The sequence below is a fragment of the Pongo abelii genome, chromosome 19, assembly GCF_028885655.2.
Source record: "Pongo abelii isolate AG06213 chromosome 19, NHGRI_mPonAbe1-v2.0_pri, whole genome shotgun sequence".
In the NCBI taxonomy this organism is placed as follows: Eukaryota; Metazoa; Chordata; class Mammalia; order Primates; family Hominidae; genus Pongo; species Pongo abelii.
The window spans coordinates 33,223,868-33,243,910 of record NC_072004.2 but is presented as its reverse complement, the minus strand read 5'-3'; the positions used below and the strand labels follow the sequence as shown (position 1 = coordinate 33,243,910).

General features: G+C 47.0%; 1 protein-coding gene across 1 annotated transcript; it reads left to right on the top strand.

Annotated features, from left to right (window-relative positions):
• The first annotated feature begins 4,819 nt into the window (after positions 1–4,819).
• LOC134760610 (uncharacterized) lies at positions 4,820–16,379 on the top strand. Its single transcript, XM_063719052.1, has 6 exons — positions 4,820–4,967; positions 5,085–5,655; positions 6,686–6,801; positions 7,366–10,281; positions 14,215–14,328; positions 15,975–16,379. The coding sequence occupies exons 1-3, from the start codon at positions 4,820–4,822 to the stop codon at positions 6,798–6,800; spliced, it is 834 nt and encodes a 277-aa protein (XP_063575122.1). The 3' UTR covers position 6,801; positions 7,366–10,281; positions 14,215–14,328; positions 15,975–16,379.
• Positions 16,380–20,043: the final 3,664 nt, after the last annotated feature.

Here is a 20,043-nt window from a genome sequence, read left to right as displayed (position 1 = left end):
GACCAATCAGAGGCACATACAGACTTCTGTGGAGGCACAGAGGAGGAAGGAGCCATTTAGCAGTCTGGAGTAGGGCAGGAGGGGAACCAGAACATTTCAGAGAAGACATTATTTAAAAACCCAGTCACAAGGCAGGAGGGAATAGGTGAAAGATGAGAAAGCATAGAGTATTGAGGAAATAGTGGGAAGCAATTTACAGCTGGAATTTAGGGCAGCTGCTTGTGGGCCTGTGGTTTTCCACGGGAGAGGCAGCCAGGGCTCAACTCTCCAGCAGCCTCATCATCTCCAGCTTCCTGGCCATCTATAGTTCTTAGGAAACACCAGGTTTTTTCCCACTTGTGGACCTTTGCAACCGATGTTTCCTTTGCCTAGAACTCTTCTCATGGCCTCTGTTTCATGTTTTAGGCAAAGTAAATGTTGCCACCTCAGAAAGACTTCTGACATCCACCTCTGCTCCTGTGACTCAGTCACAACACCGGGTTATTTCTTTCTCAACAATTTCATATTAGGCTGGGTGCCAGTGGCTCACACCTGTAATCCCAGCACTTTGGAAGGCCAAGGCGGCCAACCCGGCCAACATGGTGAAACCCTGTGTCTATTAAAAATACAAAAATTAGCTGGGTGTGATGGTGGACCCTGTCTCTACTAAAAATGTAAAAATTAGCTGAGTGTGGTGGTGGGCACCTGTAATTTCAGTTACTTGGGAGTCTGAGGCAGGATAATCATTTGAACCCGGGAGGCAGAGGTTGCAGTGAGCCAAGATCACACCACTGCCCTCCAGCCTGAGTGACAGAGCAAGACTCCATCTCAGAAAAAAAAAGAACAATTTTCTATTAGTCCAATCCGTAACTTTACTGCTTGATTGGTTGCTTATCTCTTTGTTTTCCCCCAAGTAGAATGTAAACTCCATGAGGGTACAGGCCTTGTCTATCTAGTTTATCACCATATCTCCACACATAGCCAGCTGGCATAGTGCCTTCTACATAATCAGCACTTAGTAAATATTTATTTTTAAGTAATTAATCTTTTTTTTTCTTTTTGAGGTGGAGTCTCGCTCTTTTGCCCAGGCCATACTGCAGTGGTGCTATCTTGGCTCACTGCAAGCTCCACCTCCTGGGTTCATGCCATTCTCCTGCCTCAGCCTCCCGAGTAGCTGGAACTACAGGTGCCCGCCACCACGCCTGGCTAATTTTTTGTATTTTTAGTAGAGACGGGGTTTCACTGTGTTAGCCAAGATGGTCTTGATCTCCTGACCTCGTGATCTGCCCGCCTCAGCCTTCCAAAGTGCTAGGATTACAGGCATGAGCCACCGTGCCTGGCCCTTTTTTTTTTTTTTTTTGAGACAGGGTCTCACTCTGTCACCCAGGCTGGAGTGCAGTGGTGCAATCACTGCAGCTTCAACCTCTCAGGCTCAAGGGATCCACCCACCTCAGCCTCCCAAGTAGCTGGGACTACAGACACACACCACCATGCTCAGCTAATTTTTCATATATATATATATATATTTATTTATTTATTTTTGTAGAGATAGAGTTTTGCCATATTGCCCAGAGGGGTCTTGAATGATCCACCCGCCTCGGCTTCCCAAAGTGTTAGGATTATAGACTGAGCCACCGTGCCCAGCCAGTAAATATTTATTGAATGAATGAGTGACAAAAGGGCCTGCCTTGCTATATTAAGAACTTAAGACTTTTTCCTGTGTATTGTATGGGAATGACATGATCAGATTTCTATTTTAGAATGATAACTTGGTGACATCATAGTAGATGATTAGAAGGAAGATTAGATTACAGCATTTCAGAGATTGTGGCATCTGTCCAAGCAGGATATGATGAGCATCTGTAAGTAGGCTAAGTCTACAAAAGCCAGTATCCCTAAAGAAAGCAGGAGGAAGGAACTGATACAGTCAAATAAAAACAGAGCATTGTTTACTTATATTTATTTATTTTTTGAGATAGAGTCTCACTCTGTAGCTCAGGCTGGAGTGCAGTGGGGAGATCTTGGCTCACTGAAACCTCCGCCTCCCGGGTTCAAGTGATTCTCCTGCCTCAGCCTCCCGAGTAGCTGGGATTACAGGCATGTGCTACCATGCCTAGCTAATTTTGTATTTTTATTGGAGATGGGGTTTCTCCATGTTGTTCAGGTTGGTCTCAAACTCTTGACCTCGGTGATCTGCCACCTTGGCCTCCCAAAGTGCTGGGATTACAGGCGTGAGCCACCATGCCCAGCCATGTTCTTCATTTTTAAATTGCGCTAAGTCTTACATACACTGAAGTGTTTTTATGTGTTTTACACACCTCCATAACTACCACCCAGATCAAGAAATCTAGATAACATATCCAGTATCTTTTTTTTCTTTGAGACGGAGTCTTACTCTGTTACCCAGGTTGGAGTGCAATGGTGCAACCTCCGGCTCACTACAACCGCCACCTCCCAGATTCAAGCGATTCTCCTGTCTCAGCCTCCCGAGTAGCTGGGATTACAGGTGCCTGCCAGCACCCCCAGCTAGTTTTTGTATTTCTAGTAGAGACAGGGTTTCTCCATGTTGGCCAGGCTGGTTTCAAACTCCTGCCCATCTCCGCCTCCCAAAGTGCTGGGATTACAGGCATGACCCACTGTGCCTGGCTATATCCAGCATCTTAGAATAATCCTTTGTTCTCTTTCCCAGTTAGTTCTCCTTAAGGATAACCACTCCCCACACCCAGATTTTTTTTTTTTTTTTTTTTGAGACAAGGTCTCACTTTGTCACCCAGAGTAGAATATGGTGGTGCAATCACAGCTCACTGCAGCTTCCACCTCCTGGGCTCAAGCAATCCTCCTTCTCTCAGCCTCCTGAGTCGCTGGAACTACAGGTGTGTGCCATGACATCCAACTAATTTTTGTGTTTTTCTTAGAGATGGGGCCTCACTCTGTTGCCCAGGCTGATCTCGAACTCCTGGGCTCAAGTGATCCACCTGCTTCGGCCTCCCAAAGTACTGGGATTACAGGCATGAGCCACCGCAGCCAGCCACCTCTCCCGATTCTTCTGCCTCAGCCTCCTGAGTAGCTGGGACTGCAGGCACGTGCCACCACACCTGGCTAATTGTTGTATGTTTTTCAGTAGAGACGGGTTTTCACTATGTTGGCTAGGCTGGTCTCAAACACCTGACCTCAAGTGATCCACCCACTCTGGCCTCCCAAAGTGCTGGAATTACAGGCATGAGCAACCGCACAGGTCCTGACTATTGTTTGTTTGTTTGTTTGTAGAGATGGGTTTCACCATGTTGGCCAGGTTGGTCTCCAACTCCTGGACTCAAGCGATCTGCGCACCCCGGCCTCCCAATAGTCTTGGGATTAGGCCTGAGCCACTGTGACTGGCCTACGTGCGGTTTTAAAATTATGTTCAAGAATAAGCCAAAGCAACCTATGGCGGTAAAAGAACAGTGATCGCCTCTGTTTTCTTTTGCCTGAGAGAAAATCTGGTGTGCTGAAAATGTTGTGTATCTGAAGTAGTGGTGGTCACATAAGCTGTACATTTAAGATATTTGCACGTTGCTTGTGTAAACCATAATTCCAACAACAACAACAAAAACAAAATGGCAAGGTGGGGCTCGGTGGCTCACGTCTGTAATCCCAACACTTGGGGAGAACTAGGCGGGAGGATCGCTTGAGGCCAGGAGTTAGAGACCAGCCTGGGCAACATAGGGAAACCCGGTATCTACAAAACAACAATAGCAACAATTAGTGGGGGTGGTGGCGCCCGCCGCCTGTTGTTCCAGCTACTCCAGAGGCCCAGGTGGCAGGATCGCTTGAGGCCAGGAGTTCTTGGCTACACTGAGCCGAGATCCCACTACTGCACACCAGTCTGTCAGATACTGTATGGGGGGGGGGGGGAGACAAAATAGTTAAACTACACCTTTAATTCAATAAACTATTAAACTAACAATACCATGAAGAAAATCAGAATAAAGAAGAACGATAGGCTGAGGCAGGAGAATCGCTGGAACCGGGAGGCGAGGTTGCAGTGAACTGACATCGCGCCTCTGCACTCCAGCCTGGCGACAGAGTTAGACTCCAAAAAAAAAAAAAAAAGAAAGAAAGATAGGCTGGGCGCAGTGGCTCACGCCTGTAATCCCAGCACTTTGGGTGGCCGAGGAGAGCAGATCACCCGAGGTCAAGAGTTCAAGACCAGCCTGGCTAACACGGTGAACCCGTCTCTACTATAAATACAAAAATTGGCCGGGCACAGTGGCTCACGCCTGTAATCCCAGCACTTTGGGAGGCCGAGGCGGACGGATCACCGGAGTTCGGGAGATTGGGACCAGCCAGACCAACACGGTGAAACCCCGTCTCTACTAAAAATACAAAATCAGCCGGCTGTGGTGGCGAATGCCTGTAATCCCAGCTACTCAGGAGGCTGAGGCAGGAGAATCGCTTGAACCTGGGAGGCGGAGGTTGCGGTGAGCCGAGGTCGCGTCACTGCACTCCAGCCTGGGCAACAAGAGCGAAACTCCGTCTAAAAAAAGAAGGAGGAGGAGAAAGAGAAGAAGAAGAAGAAATTAAAGACGTAGAAAAATAAAAATGAGTCAGAGAAAACGCGACTTCTTTGCAGATATGAATAAAATAGAGCAACTAATAGGTTCGGGGACTATCTGGCTTCCATCAATGATTCTTGTGCCTTTTGTCTTTAAACTTTGGTGCTGCCTTCATCAAAATCATACTGATGAAATTCGACGTGCGGGTCATTCATTTAATTAAAATGAAACCCGAAATCTGTTGACTATTGGTATCCTCATGACACTGTTCTATAATGTGACAGAAAAGACGAAGGTGAAGAACTATGGTTTCGGCCACTGTTACCCAGGAGGTAGCAGGTGGCAGGCCGTTTAAACAAATTAGCTCGTTTTTGGAGATGAAGTTACCCCAGGCTGCCCGCTCGGATGAGCCTGCGAATTCAGGCCCGACCCAGGCTCCTCCAGGTCTGGAAGGTACTAAGAGCACGCTGGATTCACACAGGGCAGGGGCGCCTTGGCAGGTGCGAGTGGATTTTGGGTATCGCGAGCGTAGGCTCCGGCGCAGTCCCCTGGGCATGCTGGACTAAACAGGCAGGTGCGTCCCAGCGGCCGGGCAGGCCGGGTCTCCCTCCTGCAGGCAGGCGCCAGGCTACGGGGCGCGGCTGGCGGAGCGAGGCAGCCGGGCGCAGCGCCACCTGGGCCTGAAGCCTGGCGGGCGGCTGGGGCGCACCGCTCTGCGAGGCCTGCGCGCCAGGCTGCGGGAGCCATGTGGCGATCGAGGAGCTCTGCGGCGATCGAGGAGCTCTGCAGCCGCCAAGTTGCGCGGGCAGAAGCAGTCTGGGGCCTCCGCGGCCCCCGCGGCCCCCTCGGCCCCCAGTGCCACCCGCACACGGCGCTCCGCGAGCCAGGCCGGGAGCAAGAGCCAGGCGGCGGAGAAGCGGCGGCTGAGGCGCTCGTCGCTGCGGGCCCAGGAGGAGGGCCCGGGGGAGCCACCGCCTCCGGAGCTGGCCTTGCTCCCGCCACTGCCGCCGACGCCGACTTCCGCGACCCCGACGTCCTCGGCGTCCAACCTGGACCTGGGCGAGCAGCGGGAGCGCTGTGAGACGTTGCAGAAGCGGCAGCTCACCTCCGAGGGCCCTGCCAAGCTCCTGCTGGACACCTTGTGAGTGCTGCGGGCCGGGGCGCGCGGGAGCCGGTGCCACGCGGACCCCCTCGGCAGGAGTCGGGCTGGCAGCCCGCGCGCAGGCCTTGGGCGCCTTTCAGCTCTGAGCCTTCCACGTTACGGAGCCGAGGCGGCTCCCCCGTTAGCACTGGGGCTGTTCCCTAATTCTAAGGGCGGCGGGGATGTGCTTCTAGGGCTGTGTGGCCTGGGAATGGAAAGGGGGCTTCGTCCGGAGCTTGAGGGCACGGGCAGCCGTTTTGGGACACAAAGGGTATTTCCCGGCCACAAGCACTGTGCTCGCGGACGTTGTTTCTTGCTGGCGCGCAAAGGGTGTGGGGGCCTTTCTCAGTGAAAAGAAGATAAATTCCACGGCTTTCTCTTACCCGAATCCCGTTTTTTTATGTTAGCACACGTGTTTTTGAGGGGGGGTGGAAGGGAAAGGTAGACGCGTTGAAGGAAGCATAAGTAGTTTTAAACTAACCGGGCAGGGAAATCCCGTCATTGTTCCAGGCACTGCCAGGGAGGGAGCAGCGGGCGAGGGTTATTGATCCGGGAGAGAAGCCCGCGCAAAGAGATGCTGGGGCCTCGCGGCGGCGGGGATGCCTGCATAGGGAGGCTTTTATGTGCTCCCCAGCTAATGCTCCCGGCCGCTCGCCCTCCTGGCTGCTCCGCAGTCTTTTAGGTGGCCCGATTCGTGCCTCGGGGAACAGTTGTGCTACAGAGAGATATTTTAACGCCCTGATAATATATTTCAATGTCAATTTTACGAAGTAAAAAGAACAATCAAAACATTAGGGGGAAAAAAACCGACAAGAATAACCTAGCTATTGCATAACCTGAGAATTACTTCTTTTCTTGAGCATGTTCCTTTGAGCTTCTTGCAGAAGAAATTCTCTTAGTTAGGATGAGTCGTCCCCGACAGAAGATACATATTTGGTTTTCTGTGTGCTTCACTTTTTGGTTTTTCATCTTGGACTGCACACTGAATTTTTAAAAAACGTTCATCCATCAAACATTTGAGCACCTACAGGCTGATGGCTGCCTCTGGGCAGAAGGAATATGAAGATCCTCAGGAATGTAAAACTCGTGGTGTCTTCAAGGCATACAGAAAAAGAAAGAAAGAGGAATGTGAAACTCAAATTTGAGGTAAAATTTTGTTTTCAGACAAACTGATAAATGGTCAAGAAAAAGATTTAAAATATTGACATAAAAAATGTTTTTCTCCCACTGGATTGCCATGACTTTGTACTTATAAGATCTACTAAATTATATTCAAAAAGTGTGTATAACTGTACCATTTTCGTTAAAATATTGTATAGAAAAAAGTTTGGGGGAATATATAGCAAATAATTAACTGTAGATCCCTCTGGGTGTAAAGATTACAGGAGGCTTTCACTTTGAGCACTCTCAAATACTGTTAAGTTTGAATTTTGTACAATAAGCATTATGTATGTGGAAAAAATTGAAATACATAAACTTGTAAAGTAACATGAAAAAATGATGTCTTAATCATGCAAATTAAAATTGCAGTGAGCTATTTTTCCTATAATTATTGCCTGAGACTGTACAGTGAAATGTTTTCTCATTTATATATGGGGTAAGAGTGTTCAGTCCTTTTGGAAAGCGATTTTAAGACATTTATCAGATCTTAATGTTCGTTTCTGAGTTTGGCTTATTTATAAGCTTTAAAAGGATTAAAATTGTATGTAGGCCAGGTGAGGTGGCTCATGCCTGTAATCCCAGCACTTTGGGAGGCCGAGACGAGTGGATCACCTGAGGTGGGGAGTTTGACTCCACCTGACCAACATGGAGAAACCCCGTCTCTACTAAAAATACAAAACTAGCCGGGTGTGGTGGAGCATGCCTGTAATCCCAGCTACGCCGGAGGCTGAGGCAGGAGAATCGTTTGAACCCTGGAGGCGGAGGCTGCGGTGAGCTGAGATCACACCACTGAACTCCAGCCTGGGCAACAAGAATGAAACTCCATCTCAAAAAAAAATTGTATGTATTGTGTATTACAACTATATAAAACACACGGGTATGAAGGATACTGGAAAGAAATAGAGCAAAAATATAAGAGCCTTTATTAACTTTCTCAAAAGGCTCTTCTGGACCTCTGGACTTGATTTGAGTACCCAGTCTTATTTTTCATAGCAGCCTGTACCTCTTTTATCACAATCATAATTAATTATTATTTGAGTAACTTGTTAAGGTCAGTAAGGGCAGCAATCGTGTCTGCTGTATCTTGTTTACTGTTCTCTCCTTTGTGCCTAGCTCATAAAAATTTTTAGTATTTGAGGCTGGGAGCAGTGGCTCACGCCTGTAATCCCAGCACTTTGGGAGTCCAAGGTGGGTAGATCACGAAGTCAGGAGTTCAAGACCAGCTTGGCCAAGATGTTGAAACACTATCTCTACTAAAAATACAAAAATTAGCAGGGTGTGGTGGCAGGTACCTGTATTCCCAGCTACTTGGGAGGCTAAGGCAAGAGAATTGCTTGAACCCAGGCGGCAGAGGTTGCAGTGAGCCAAGATCGTGCCACTGCACTACAGCCTGGGCAATAGAGTGAGACTCTATCTCAAAAAAAAATTTAGTATTTGACATATAAATAAAAATGTTTGGTGGTGGGTTAGGATCCCTCACATTTTCGAAATGTTTGGATTTTTTTTTTTTTTTTGAGACAGAGTCTCGCTCTGTCACCCCGGCTGGAGTGCAGCAGTGCTATCTTGGCTCACTGACAGCTCTGCCTCCTGGGTTCACGCCATTCTCCTGCCTCAGCCTCCCGAGTAGCTGGGACTACAGGCGACCACCACCACGCCCAGCTAATTTTTTGCATTTTTAGTAGAGACGGGGTTTCACCGTGTTAGACAGGATGGTCTCTATCTCCTGACTTCATGATCCGCCTGCCTCGGCCTCCCAAAGTGCTGGGATTACAGGTATGAGCCACCATGCCCGGCCTGGAATGTTTTATTTTGCAGCTTAATACAATTTAAGAAATTGGAGAAAAGAGAACTCATGGGCAAAGAAGGTGCTGAAACCATTCTTAACTTAGGAAATTGACAGTGCCTCCTTAAAAGCAGAAATGCATTTGGTTGTCATGTAGAAAAGACTTTTGTCTAATCTTATGTCTTTCAACAACAACAAGAAAGAGAGCAGTAGGTAGCTATTCAGAAATTCTTATCTTTCTGATTTTTGTTTCATTTAGTGAATAGCAGGGCCTGGTGGAGCACACAGGAGGCTGCCACTGTGGAGCAGTTCGTTTTGAAGTCTGGGCCTCAGCAGACTTGCATATATTTGATGGCAAGTGCATATTTTTTTTTTCCTAAATTGGCTTAAAAGAATTTCAGAGTTAAAATGCAATATTCCAAAATAATCTGGGGAGTTGGGGTACAGAGGAAACATTGGCCATGGGCTGGTAACTGCCGAAGTCAGGTGATGGGGACAGAGAGGTTCATTGTTCTATTCTTTCAACTTTTGTATGGCTCATCACAGAGCTTCAACAGCATGGCCCAGGTGACACAGAGCAGGGTCCTCAGGGCTTGTGGCTTGTGGCAGCATCACCCTCAGACTGACACTGCTGAGGAGCCAGGGGCAGTTAGCTGCAGTTGTGCCTGGCTGGGTACTGAGTGGAAAGCCTTGGGCAGAATCTTCACAGGAGTCTGGAGTTGGGGAGAGTTGGAGGGTGCGTTAGTGAAGGGTGTGTACACATGGAGCCTCCCCAGGCCCTGCACTCTCCCTCTGCTCTTCGGTTGAGGCAGATGGTGCTGCTGTCTGTGGATGGCCTGATTTGTACCACCTTCCCCGGCATTATGATGGAGCAGGGATGACAGGCTCTGGCTTTGGGACCCAAAGTTGGCATGCAGCTAATTATTTAACAGCATCTAGTCCTTTCTGCCCCTAGGTATCAGAATTATATGTGAATAATAAGCACATACAATGGAATTACTCAAATGGAGAACTGACCTGGCTACTAACAGTAGAGTCCAGATTGGAAAAGAAGCACTGTGGAGTAACTTGTGAGAGGATTCTATACTAAATTAGAACTTTTTCAAAGGTGGCCTGAAAAGAGGGAACTTCGGTTTAATTCCAGAGATGGTAATTCTGGGGACATGTTTTACTTGGAGCTGAACTTTTTGTGACGTGGTGATGAAGAAAGAGGGAAACCTAAACTTCCTTGTCCATTTTTGGTGTGGATGTCTCAGAGACATCAGGTTGTAGCAGTGTCTGAAATTTGTTTTCTAAGTGTCTCTGAAGTCCAGCGCTTCTCTTCACTGTAAAAAACTGGGGGGTGAGCAGTACAGACCTGTCTGTTGGTCCTGTGTTCTTAGCATTGCAGAGCCTCGACTGCTGACTTGGGACCCCCTGGGCTCTGCTGTACCTGCAAACCAGAGGCCCTCGCTATCCAGGCCTTTGCCCCAGCTCCTCGGCCTTGGATGGTGCAGAAAGAGGCGTCATCTGTGGGGTCGGCTGGCTCTGAAAACGTATCAGGCTTGGCCGCTCAGGTGCAGAGGATGCAGGTGGCTGCTCACAATCTGCAATTTGCTCTGTCTTTTTGTAGCTGCAGCATTTGCAAGAAGCAGCAGAATAGACACTTCATTGTTCCAGCTTTTCGCTTCAAGCTCCTGAAGGTCAGTGCTTAAGAGCAGGGTCAAGGAGTGCAGAACCCACTGGTGAGATTTACAACACTCCCCAACCAACCCTCAGCATGCTGTCTGTAGCATGGGAGGGGCCTGGAGCATAGCAGGGCCTCTCATGGGCTTTGGTTTCAGGTTGACATTTAAAAGGTGGGCTGGGTGCAGTGGCTCACGCCTGTAATCCCAGCACTTTGGGAGGCCAAGATGGGTGGATCACCTGAAGTCAGGAGTTGAGGACCAGCCTGGCCAACATGGTGAAACCCTATCTCTACTAAAAATACAAAAATTAGCTGGGCATGGTAGCGCATGCCTGTAATCCCAGCTACTTGGGAGGCCAAGGCAGGAGAATCTCTTGAACCTGGGAGGTGGAAGTTGCAGTGAGCCGAGATCACAGCATTGCACTCCAGCCTGGGTGACAAGAATGAAACTCCATCTCAAAAAATATGAAAATAAAAAATAAAAGGTTGTGTTATTTTTTTACCTTTATTTTTTGGAGGCCTATTTGGTATTGTGGAAACATTTTCAAATTCAGGGAATCAAAAAACAAGAAAATCACCCAAATCCTATCAACTAAATGTAACCACTGTTAATATTTTGGTGTCTGTCCTTGTGTATTATTTTCTACTCTGAGAAATACATCTAAACGTACTGTCTTATGTTTATTAAGTAGAATTTTACCATTCTTTTTGTTGATAACCTGCTTATCTCATTTCCCAAGGAAAAGCTTATATACTTATTTTTAACTTTAATTTTATTATTTTGGGGAATTTTTTGTATTTGGTACAAAATTTGAAAGGTAGAAGAAAATGTGTATATACACAGTGAAAAGCCTTTCCCTACTGTCCCCATGCCCCAGTCTCCCTCTTCCCCACAGCCAATTTCCTGCTCTACTTATCCCGTCACTGTCTCTGCATCTTTGCACTTCCAGGTTGAGTCCAGTTTTTTTCTGATTATCAACAACACTGTGGTGAACCTCCTTGGTACAAATTTTTGACAATTTAGAAATTTCTTCTTTAGGATCAATTCTCTTAGAAATAAGTTCTCTGGCTATTCTGGGCACACTTCCTATACCTTGCTCCACAAAGAGCAGTTAAAAAAAAAAGAAAGAAAATCTCCAGGTTAAAGAATACAGATTTTTTAAAAAAGACTTTTAGCACATTATGGATAATGTGTGGTTGGACGGGGCTTTAGTTCCATCCAGATAATGCCAGATGGCTTGGGACCACTTGGCAGTCCTTTGCTGCTTTTCTGTGCTGCAGTGGCTATGGAGTGAGCAAGGCTCCTCAGGGAGCTATTTCTATAGGAAGCACAATTCTGGACGGTATGCCTGGGGAAACGTAAAGAGGGCTAATAATGATAAGAAACCTCCACCCCTTCCCCTCCAGCTGTCTGATTTCTCTCCCTAAAGGTAAGCCACTCTTTCCTGGATCCCTCTTCAAAGATACATATGCATATAAAAGCACATACAGGCCAGGCACAGTGGCTCTTTCCTGTAGTCCCAGTACTTTGGAAGGCCAAGGCGGGCAGATCACTTGAGCCCAGGAGTTCAACACCAGCCTAGGCAACATAGTGAGACCACCATGTCTACAAAAAATAAAAAATCAGCTAGGTGTGGTGTTGCATGCCTATAGTCCCAGCTACTCGGGAGGCTGAGGTGGAAGAATCACTTGAACCTGGGAGGTCAAGGTTGCAGTAAGCTGTGATCATACCACTGCACTCCAGCCTGGGTAACAGAGTGAGGCCTTGTCTGAAAAAACAAAAAAACAAAAAAACAAAAACAAACAAAAACCACCACACATACCAGTATGTATGGTGGTTTTTTTTTAAAAAAAAAAAAAAAAAAGAAATGGTAGTATACCACATACGTTGTTTTATACCTTGCTTAACTTTTTTTTTCAGAAAGTCTCACTCTGTTGCCCAGGCTGGAGTGCAGTGGTGTGATCTTGGCTCACTGTAACTTCCGCCTCCTAGGCTCAAGTGATTCTCCTGCCTCAGCCTCCTGAGTAGCTGAGACTACAGGTGCCTGTCACCACATCTGACTAATTTTTATATTTTTAGCAGAGTCGAGGTTTCGCCATGTTGGCCAGGCTGTTCTTGAACTCCTGAACTCAAGTGATCTGCCCACCTTGGCCTCCCAAAGTGCTGGGATTACAGGCATAAGCCACTGTGCCTGGCCTATACCTTACTTACCTTTGTAACCTTGGCAATTGTTCCCCATGTTAGTATTTGTGGAGCTGTCTCATTCTTCTCAAAAGTTGGAGAATATTCCATTTTATGAGTGTCCATAACGCCTAACTGGTCCTCTATTGATGGACATTTTACTTTTTCCAATCTTTAGCCTTTATAAACAGTGCTATAGTATCTATATACCTATGTCATTGAGACATTTGGAATATATCTATAAGATAAATTTCAAGAAATGGAACTGTGTGCTAAAGCATATGTACACTTTACAATTTTGGTAGATGTTGCTAAATTGTACCAATTCCTATTCCTGTGACTGATACATGTGAGCACATATTTCTCTACATACTTGTCAATACCATGTTAATGGCTTTGATTTTGCCCACCTGACAGTGAAATACATCTCATTGAAGTTCATTTGGGTGAGCATTTTATAGGCTAAAGAGTGATTTATTTTTCTTTCTATCTGAACTGTCTGTTCATGTCCTTTGTCCAGTCTCCCATTTGTATTATCCATTAAGAAAATTAGCTTGTCTATGACGTCTGGCATATATTTTTTTCCTGGTTTGTCCTTTGTGGATAAATTAAGCACAGCCATCAGTTTTCTTAAGACCTTGAGCCATTATATTTGGAGACATGGAGAGCCAGTCCCTTGGGTGAACTGTCTCTCCACACAGGCCCTGGGAAGCAAGCACTTTCCCTTCCTGATGTGATGTATCAGGGAAGGCTCAAGGCTGAATTCTGTGTGCCGTTGACCTAAGGGAAGCTGTGAGCTGTCACGCTCCAGACTGACATGTCTCTGGATAGTGTAGATGGGTCTCGGTCCTCAAGAAGGTCCCAGTCTCTTACAGGAGATAGGCAATGACCTCTTAATACAAAGAGCCCTACAAAGAAGCTCCCACCATTAAGTTTTTTCAAGATTTTTTTTTTAATGGTGCAATCTCAGCTCACTGCAGCCTCCACCTCCTCAGTCTCAACTGATGCTCCTACCTCAGCCTCCCAGGTAGCTGGGACTACAGATGTGTGCCACTGCACCTGGCTAATTTTTGTGTTTTTTTATAGAAACAGGGTTTTACTGTGTTGCCCAGGTTGATCTTGAACTCCTGGGTTCAAGCGATCCACCTGCCTCGGCCTCTCAAAGTGTTGGGATTACAGGCATGAGCGACCATGCCTGGCCAAAGGTGTATTTTTTTTTTTTTTTTGAGACGGAGTCTCGCTCTGTTGCCCAGGCTGGAGTGCAGTGGCACGATCCTGGCTCACTGCAAGCTCCGCCTCCCAGGTTCACGCCATTCTCCCGCCTCAGCCTCCCGAGTAGCTGGGACTACAGGCACCCACCACCATGCCTGGCTACAAAGATGTGTTTTTTAAGTGACATAAAAATAAATCTCTTCATGGCCAGGCGCTGTGGCTCACACCTGTCATCTTAGCACTTTGGGAGGCCGAGGCAGGTGAATCACGATGTCAGGAGTTTGAGACCAGCCTGGTCAACATGGTGAAACCCTGGCTGTACTAAAAATACAAAAAATTAGCTGGGCATGGGGTCACGTGCCTGTAATCCCTGCTACTTGGGAGGCTGAGGCAGGAAAATCTCTTGAACTCATGCAGGCGGACGTTGCAGTGAGCCAAGATCTCGCCACTGCACTCCAGCCTGAGAGACAGTGGGAGACTGTCTCAAAATAAATAAATAAATAAATAAATAATAAATCTCTTTGTAAAAAAGAACACCTGTTTGTTTTCACCTAGGGGCTGAGCACATAATGACTTACACGTTCAATACTCACAAAGCCTAGCATACCTTCTGTAAGAGATGTGGTGTTCAGAGCTTCTATACTCCACGGTCAAACCCTGGAGGCTTCGGTGAGTAAAGGGGATGGACTGCAAGCTCAGGGGAACACAGAGAGGCCCGTGGTGCTGTCACTTAAAGTCTTGTTTGGACAGGTGGGATGCTGACTAGACCCTGTCACATGCGTATCTTAGAGGAACAGGGAACCTCAGCAGAGCACTTTCCACATGATAGAATGTGAGTCGGGCTCTGGTGAAACTTGTCTGAATCCCATATCTGAATGTGGTGAAGTTGAACCTGGAGCCCATCCAGGTTGTGATTCTCATTCACTGGAGCTGCCAGAGCTGGTGTTGCTGGGGGAGTAGAAGGGTTGGGGGGGAGACGGGCTTGTGGGGCCAGGGGAAGCAGCTTTAATAATGGCAGGGGTTAAGGGAGTGAAGGAGGCAAGATTGGGGAGCATTGATAATGCCATTTGAAATCTTTTTGGTTGTTCAAAAATTAGGCAGGACTGGCTGGCTGCGGTGGCTCACACCTGTATCCCAGCACTTAGGGAGGCCAAGATGGAAGGATTTCTTGAGCTCAGGAGTTTGAGAGTAGCCTGGGAAACATAGCAAGACCCTATCTCTGTTCTTTTTAAAAAATAATAAACAAGCAGGGGACCCTCCAAGCCCCGCTTCAGGGCCTGCTTGGGTCTGGGGAGTAATAAAACTAACCCTCTGACAGTTGTTGAGAATCATACCAATTGTAGTGTGAATTGAAGGGAAAAGCAGAGGTGGAAGATGTTCCTGAGGACTCTTGTTCTCTGTGTCAGTGCAGCCTCCAGAACTGCGAGAGCAGCTATGACTGTCAGTGTCTTTTGCCTTATGGTGGTTGGGGGCGGGCAGGGGAGGTGGAGGAGGCAGGACAGGGCATGATGTCATCCTTACCCCTCCCCCATTGCTTCAGGGGCTCCTGTTCTTCATCTGTCACATGCAGACTCCTTCCTGTCTACCTCGCAGAACAGGAAAGAGTTTTGAAAAATATGAAATCCTGTACAAATGGGAAGACATTTAATTCTTAGACAGTTATCTATCTTAAGGCCAGGCATGGTGGGTCACCTGAGGTCGGGAGTTTGAGACCAGCCTGACCAACATGGAGAAACCCCGTCTCTACTAAAAATACAAAATTAGCCAGGCTTGGTGGCGCACGCCTGTAATCCCAGCTACTTGGGAGGCTGAGGCAGGAGAATCACCTGAACCCGGGAGGCAGAGGTTATAGTGAGCCAAGATCACGCCATTGTACTCCAGCCTGGGCAACAAGAGCTAAACTCCATCTCAAAAAAAAGGAAAGAAAGTTATCTATCTAAATACAGGAAAGGCCTGTGAATTCTTTAGGCCACCAGTCAGAGATTGCTCTGGGCTGTGCCTTTCTGCATGTTGCACTCACAACTTGGTATTGAATGATGACTAGCCTTGGCTATCCCTGGTTCAGGGAGTGTGATTCCCATCTGGCAGTTGAGGAAAGTGAGTCAGAGGGCTGAAGCGGTAGGCTGGAGCCAGTGCTTTCTGAGCCAGCTGGCAGCCTGTGGGTCTCATCGCTGCCATAAGCTGTGGCATATACTTTGGAAGCCCTAATGTGTAGCATGATGATGCCTGCAGGTGGGGGCTTATCCAGGAGCCAGTACACCATCTGGTCTCACCCATACTGAGGATCCCCTTTTGTCTGTGCCACTTTCTCCTAGGAATCGCCCCCCACTGCCTGGATGAGGGCACTGTGCAGAGTATGGTCACTGAGGAATTCAATGGCAGCGATTGGGAGAAGGCCATGAAAGAGCACAAGACCACCAAGAACATGTCTAAAGAGTGAGCTTCTGCCTCTCCTGCCCTGAAAAGGAGGAATGATTGGGGCCAGCAACTTTGCTCTCCTTGCCATGCCTCGGTGGTGCTCCTGAATGTGGCTGACCTGGGCTTCTGGTTCCGTTGACTAGGGCCATCTTGATCTCTGCAGTTTGCTCCAGCTACCAGTTTCTTTAGGCAGCTCTTTGTCCTCCCTCTGCCCAGATTTTGATGTAGTCTAGTTGACATCCTTCTCTTCCCAACTTTTGTGTGATCTTTTAGGAAAAAAAATAAATATTTTTAACATTAAAGCAGTTACTTTGGTTTATCATTTCTTTTGTATTGTGATTTGCTTCTGAGGCCAGTTGATTAATAGCAGATGTGTACTCAGCACTATCAAGATGTTTGCAACCAGGCATTGTGGCTTAAGCCTGTAGTTCCATAGTTCCAGCTACTCTGGAGGGTTGATGGAACCCAGGAGGTTGAGGCTGCAGTGAGCTGTGTTCGCACCACTGCACTCCAGCCTGGGTGACAGAATGAGACTGTCTCAAAAAAAAAAAAAAAAAAGTTTGTAGCCGAATTGGAAAGAAGACATAAGACAAACAATTATTACAAATGGAAGATTGTGGCCGGGCATGGTGGCTCATACCTTTAATCCCAGCACTTTGGGAGGCTGAGGCGGGTGGATTACTTGAGGTCAGGAGTTCAAGAACAGCCTGGCCAATGTGTTGAGACCCTGTCTCTACTAAAATTACAAAAATTAGCTGGGCATGGTGGTGTGTGCCTGTAGTCCCAGCTACTTGTGAGGCTGAGGCAGGAGAATCACTTGAACTCAGGGGGCAGAGGTTGCAGTGAGTGGAGACTGGGCTACTGCACTCCAACCTGGATGATGGAGCGAGACTCCATCATAGAAAAAAAAAAAAAAAAAAGGCTGGGCGTGGTGTCTCACGCCTGTAATCCCAGCACATTGGGAGGCCGAGGCAGGTGGATAGCCTGAGATCAGGAGTTCAAGACCAGCCTGGCGAACATGGTGAAGCCCTGTCTCTACTAAAAACACAAAAATTAGTTGGGCATGGTGGCAGGCACCTGTAATCCCAGCTACTCGGGAGGCTGAGGCAGAATTGCTTGAACCCAGGAGGTGGAGGTGGCAGTGAGCCGAGTTTGCGCCATTGCACTCCAGCCTGGGCAACAAGAGCAAAACTCCATCTCAATCAATCATTCAATCAATCAATCAATAAAGGAAGCAAGATTTAAGGAGACAGGAGAAGTAACTGTGAACAGAGGTACGCACACATGCGAAAGCCAGGCTGAAGCTGCATGTGGTGGTGCACACCTGTAGTTGCAGCTACTCAGGAAGCTGAGGACCACATGAGCCCAGGAGTTTTGAGACTGCAGTGATCTATGATGGTGTCATGCATTCCACCCTGGGAGACACAGCGAGACCCCCATCTCAAAAAATATATATATATTGGCTGAAATGGAGACTTTTAATGGGAAGAAGTAATGAAGAGATCAGAAAGGTATGTTGAGGATAGACTGGACGGTCTTGGATATTAAGCTCAGGAATTTGGCCTTTATTTTGTAGGCATTGGGAAGCTGTGACCACCTCTGAACAGGATGAATAAAGCCTGGCCTGATATAGTCTTTTGATTGGTTGCCATCTCCCTCTCTTCTTAACTTCACATTGCTCCATATTACTATCATATTAACTTTCCTCAAACATTCCTGCCATTACCAAATACTGAGTACAAATAATGGTAAATCCTTAATAAATATTTGCTCTTTGCTTTAGGAAAATTAATCATGAAATGATTTGTGAGGTAGACTAGACAAGGAAAAAGAACAGGGAGAAGAAATAAAGATCTCAGAACAAAGGTCTCTGAGGAAAAGAAAAAAAAAGCATTGAAAAAAAAGGCCAAGTGTGGTGGCTTACACCTGTAATCCCAGCACTCTGGGAGGCCAAGATGGGTGGATCACCTGAGATCAGGAGTTCAAAACCAGCCTGGCCAACATGGTGAAACCCCGTCTCTACTAAAAATACAAAAATTAGCTGGGCGTGGTGTCGGGTACCTGTAATCCCGGCTACTTGGGAGCTGAGGCAGCAGAATGGCTTGAGCCCAGGAGGCAGAGGTTGCAGTGAGCTGAGATGACACCATTGTACTCCAGCCTGGAAGACAGAGTGGGACTCTGTCTCAAAAACAAAAAACAAACAAACAAACAAAAGAAATATAGATGGCCAGGCCAGGCAAGGTGGCTCACACCTGTAATACAGCACTATGGGAGGCTAAGGCAGGAGGATTGCTTGAGTTCAGGAGTTCAAGACCAGCCTGGGCAATATGGTGAGACCCCCCCCATCTCTAGAGGAAACAATAAAATACAATAAAAGTGGCAGTTTCTCAGTTTGCTGTGCTGGGGTTCTGTGTGGTCATTGCCTCTTCAGAATCACTGATGGCCAGGTTCACTCCTCAAGACTGGAAGGAGCACCCACAAGGATGGCATTTTCGAGGCCAGAACTCCAGGTATTTTTAATTTTTTTTTAAATTTTAAAATTATACAGGGGCCAAGCACGGTGGCTCACACCTGTAATTCCAGTACTTTGGGAGAACATGGCAAAACTCTGTCTCTACTAAAAATACAAAAAATCAGTCCAGGTGCGGTAGCTCATGCCTGTAATCCCAGCACTTTGGGAGGCCAAGGCAGGTGGATCACCTGAGGTCAGGAGTCCGAGACCAGCCTGGCAAATATGGCGAAACCCCGTCTCTACTAAAAATACAAAAATTAGCCAGGCATGGTGGCATACACCTTTAATCCCAGCAACTAAGGAGGCTGAAGCAAGAGAATTGCTTGAACCTGGGAAGTGGTGGTTGCAGTAAGTCAAGATTGTGTGCCATTGCAATCCAGCCTGGGTGACAGCAAGACTCCTTCTCAAAAATAAATAAATAAATAAATAAATAAATAAATAAATAAGTAAATAAATTAGCTGGATGTGTTGGTGCTCACCTGTAGTCCCAGTTACTCAGGAGGCTGAGGTGGGAGGATCACCCGAGCCCGGGAAGTCGAGGCTGCAGTGAGCTGTGATTGCACCATTGCACTACAGCCTGGGCGACAGAGTGAGACTCCGTCTTAAAAAAAAAAATTATTTTTTTTAGAGATATGTGATCACAGCTCACTGTAATCTTGAACTCCTTACTTCAAGCAGTGCTACCACAGCCTACAGGTGTGTACCACCACACCTGGCTAATTTTTTAAAATTTTTGGTAGAGATGGGGTCATGCTATGTTGCCCAGGCTGGTCTCAAACTCCTGGCCTCAAGTGAGCCTCCTGCCTCGGCCTCCCTAAGTGCTGGAATTACAGGTGGGAGCCACTGCACCCAGTTGCATTTTTTTATTTAACTACATCTTGATCTTTTCATATCAATATACATACCCTCATTATTAACTGTTATGTAGAATAGCATAGTGTGGGTATAGTTTATTTAGCTATTTTTTTTCACAGAAATTATGATTGTTTCCAGTTTTTTTGCTATTACCAAGAGTGTTGACAGTGAACATTCTTGTACATACCTCTTTATACATACATATGTGTATTATTTGAGAATAGAGAAGTGGGATTGCTGAGCTGAAAGATACGCTTTTTTTTTTTTTTTTTTTTGAGATGGCGTTTCGCTCTTGTTGCCCAGGCTGGAGTGCAATGGTGTGACTTGGCTCACTGAAACCTCTGCCTCCCTAGTTCAACCTATGATTCTCCAGCCTCAGCCTCCCAAGTAGCTGGGAATACAGGCACCCGCCACAACGCCCAGATAATTTTTTTGCATTTTTGGTAGAGACAGGGTTTCACTATGTTGGCCAGGCTGGTCTCCAACTCCTGAACTCATGATCCACCCACCTTGGCCTCTCAAAGTTCTGGGATTACAGTCATGAGCCACCACGCCTGGACAAGTTTTAATTTTTGATGGAGTCGAATTTATTAGTCTTT

Coding starts and splice junctions, on each gene's coding strand:
- LOC134760610 (XM_063719052.1), top strand. CDS start 4,820: ATGGTTTCGGCCACTGTTACCCAGGAGGTAGCAGGTGGCAGGCCGTTT. Junction 4,968..5,084: donor GGCTCCTCCAGGTCTGGAAG/GTACTAAGAGCA, acceptor TGGACTAAACAG/GCAGGTGCGTCCCAGCGGCC. Junction 5,656..6,685: donor AAGCTCCTGCTGGACACCTT/GTGAGTGCTGCG, acceptor GAGCACCTACAG/GCTGATGGCTGCCTCTGGGC.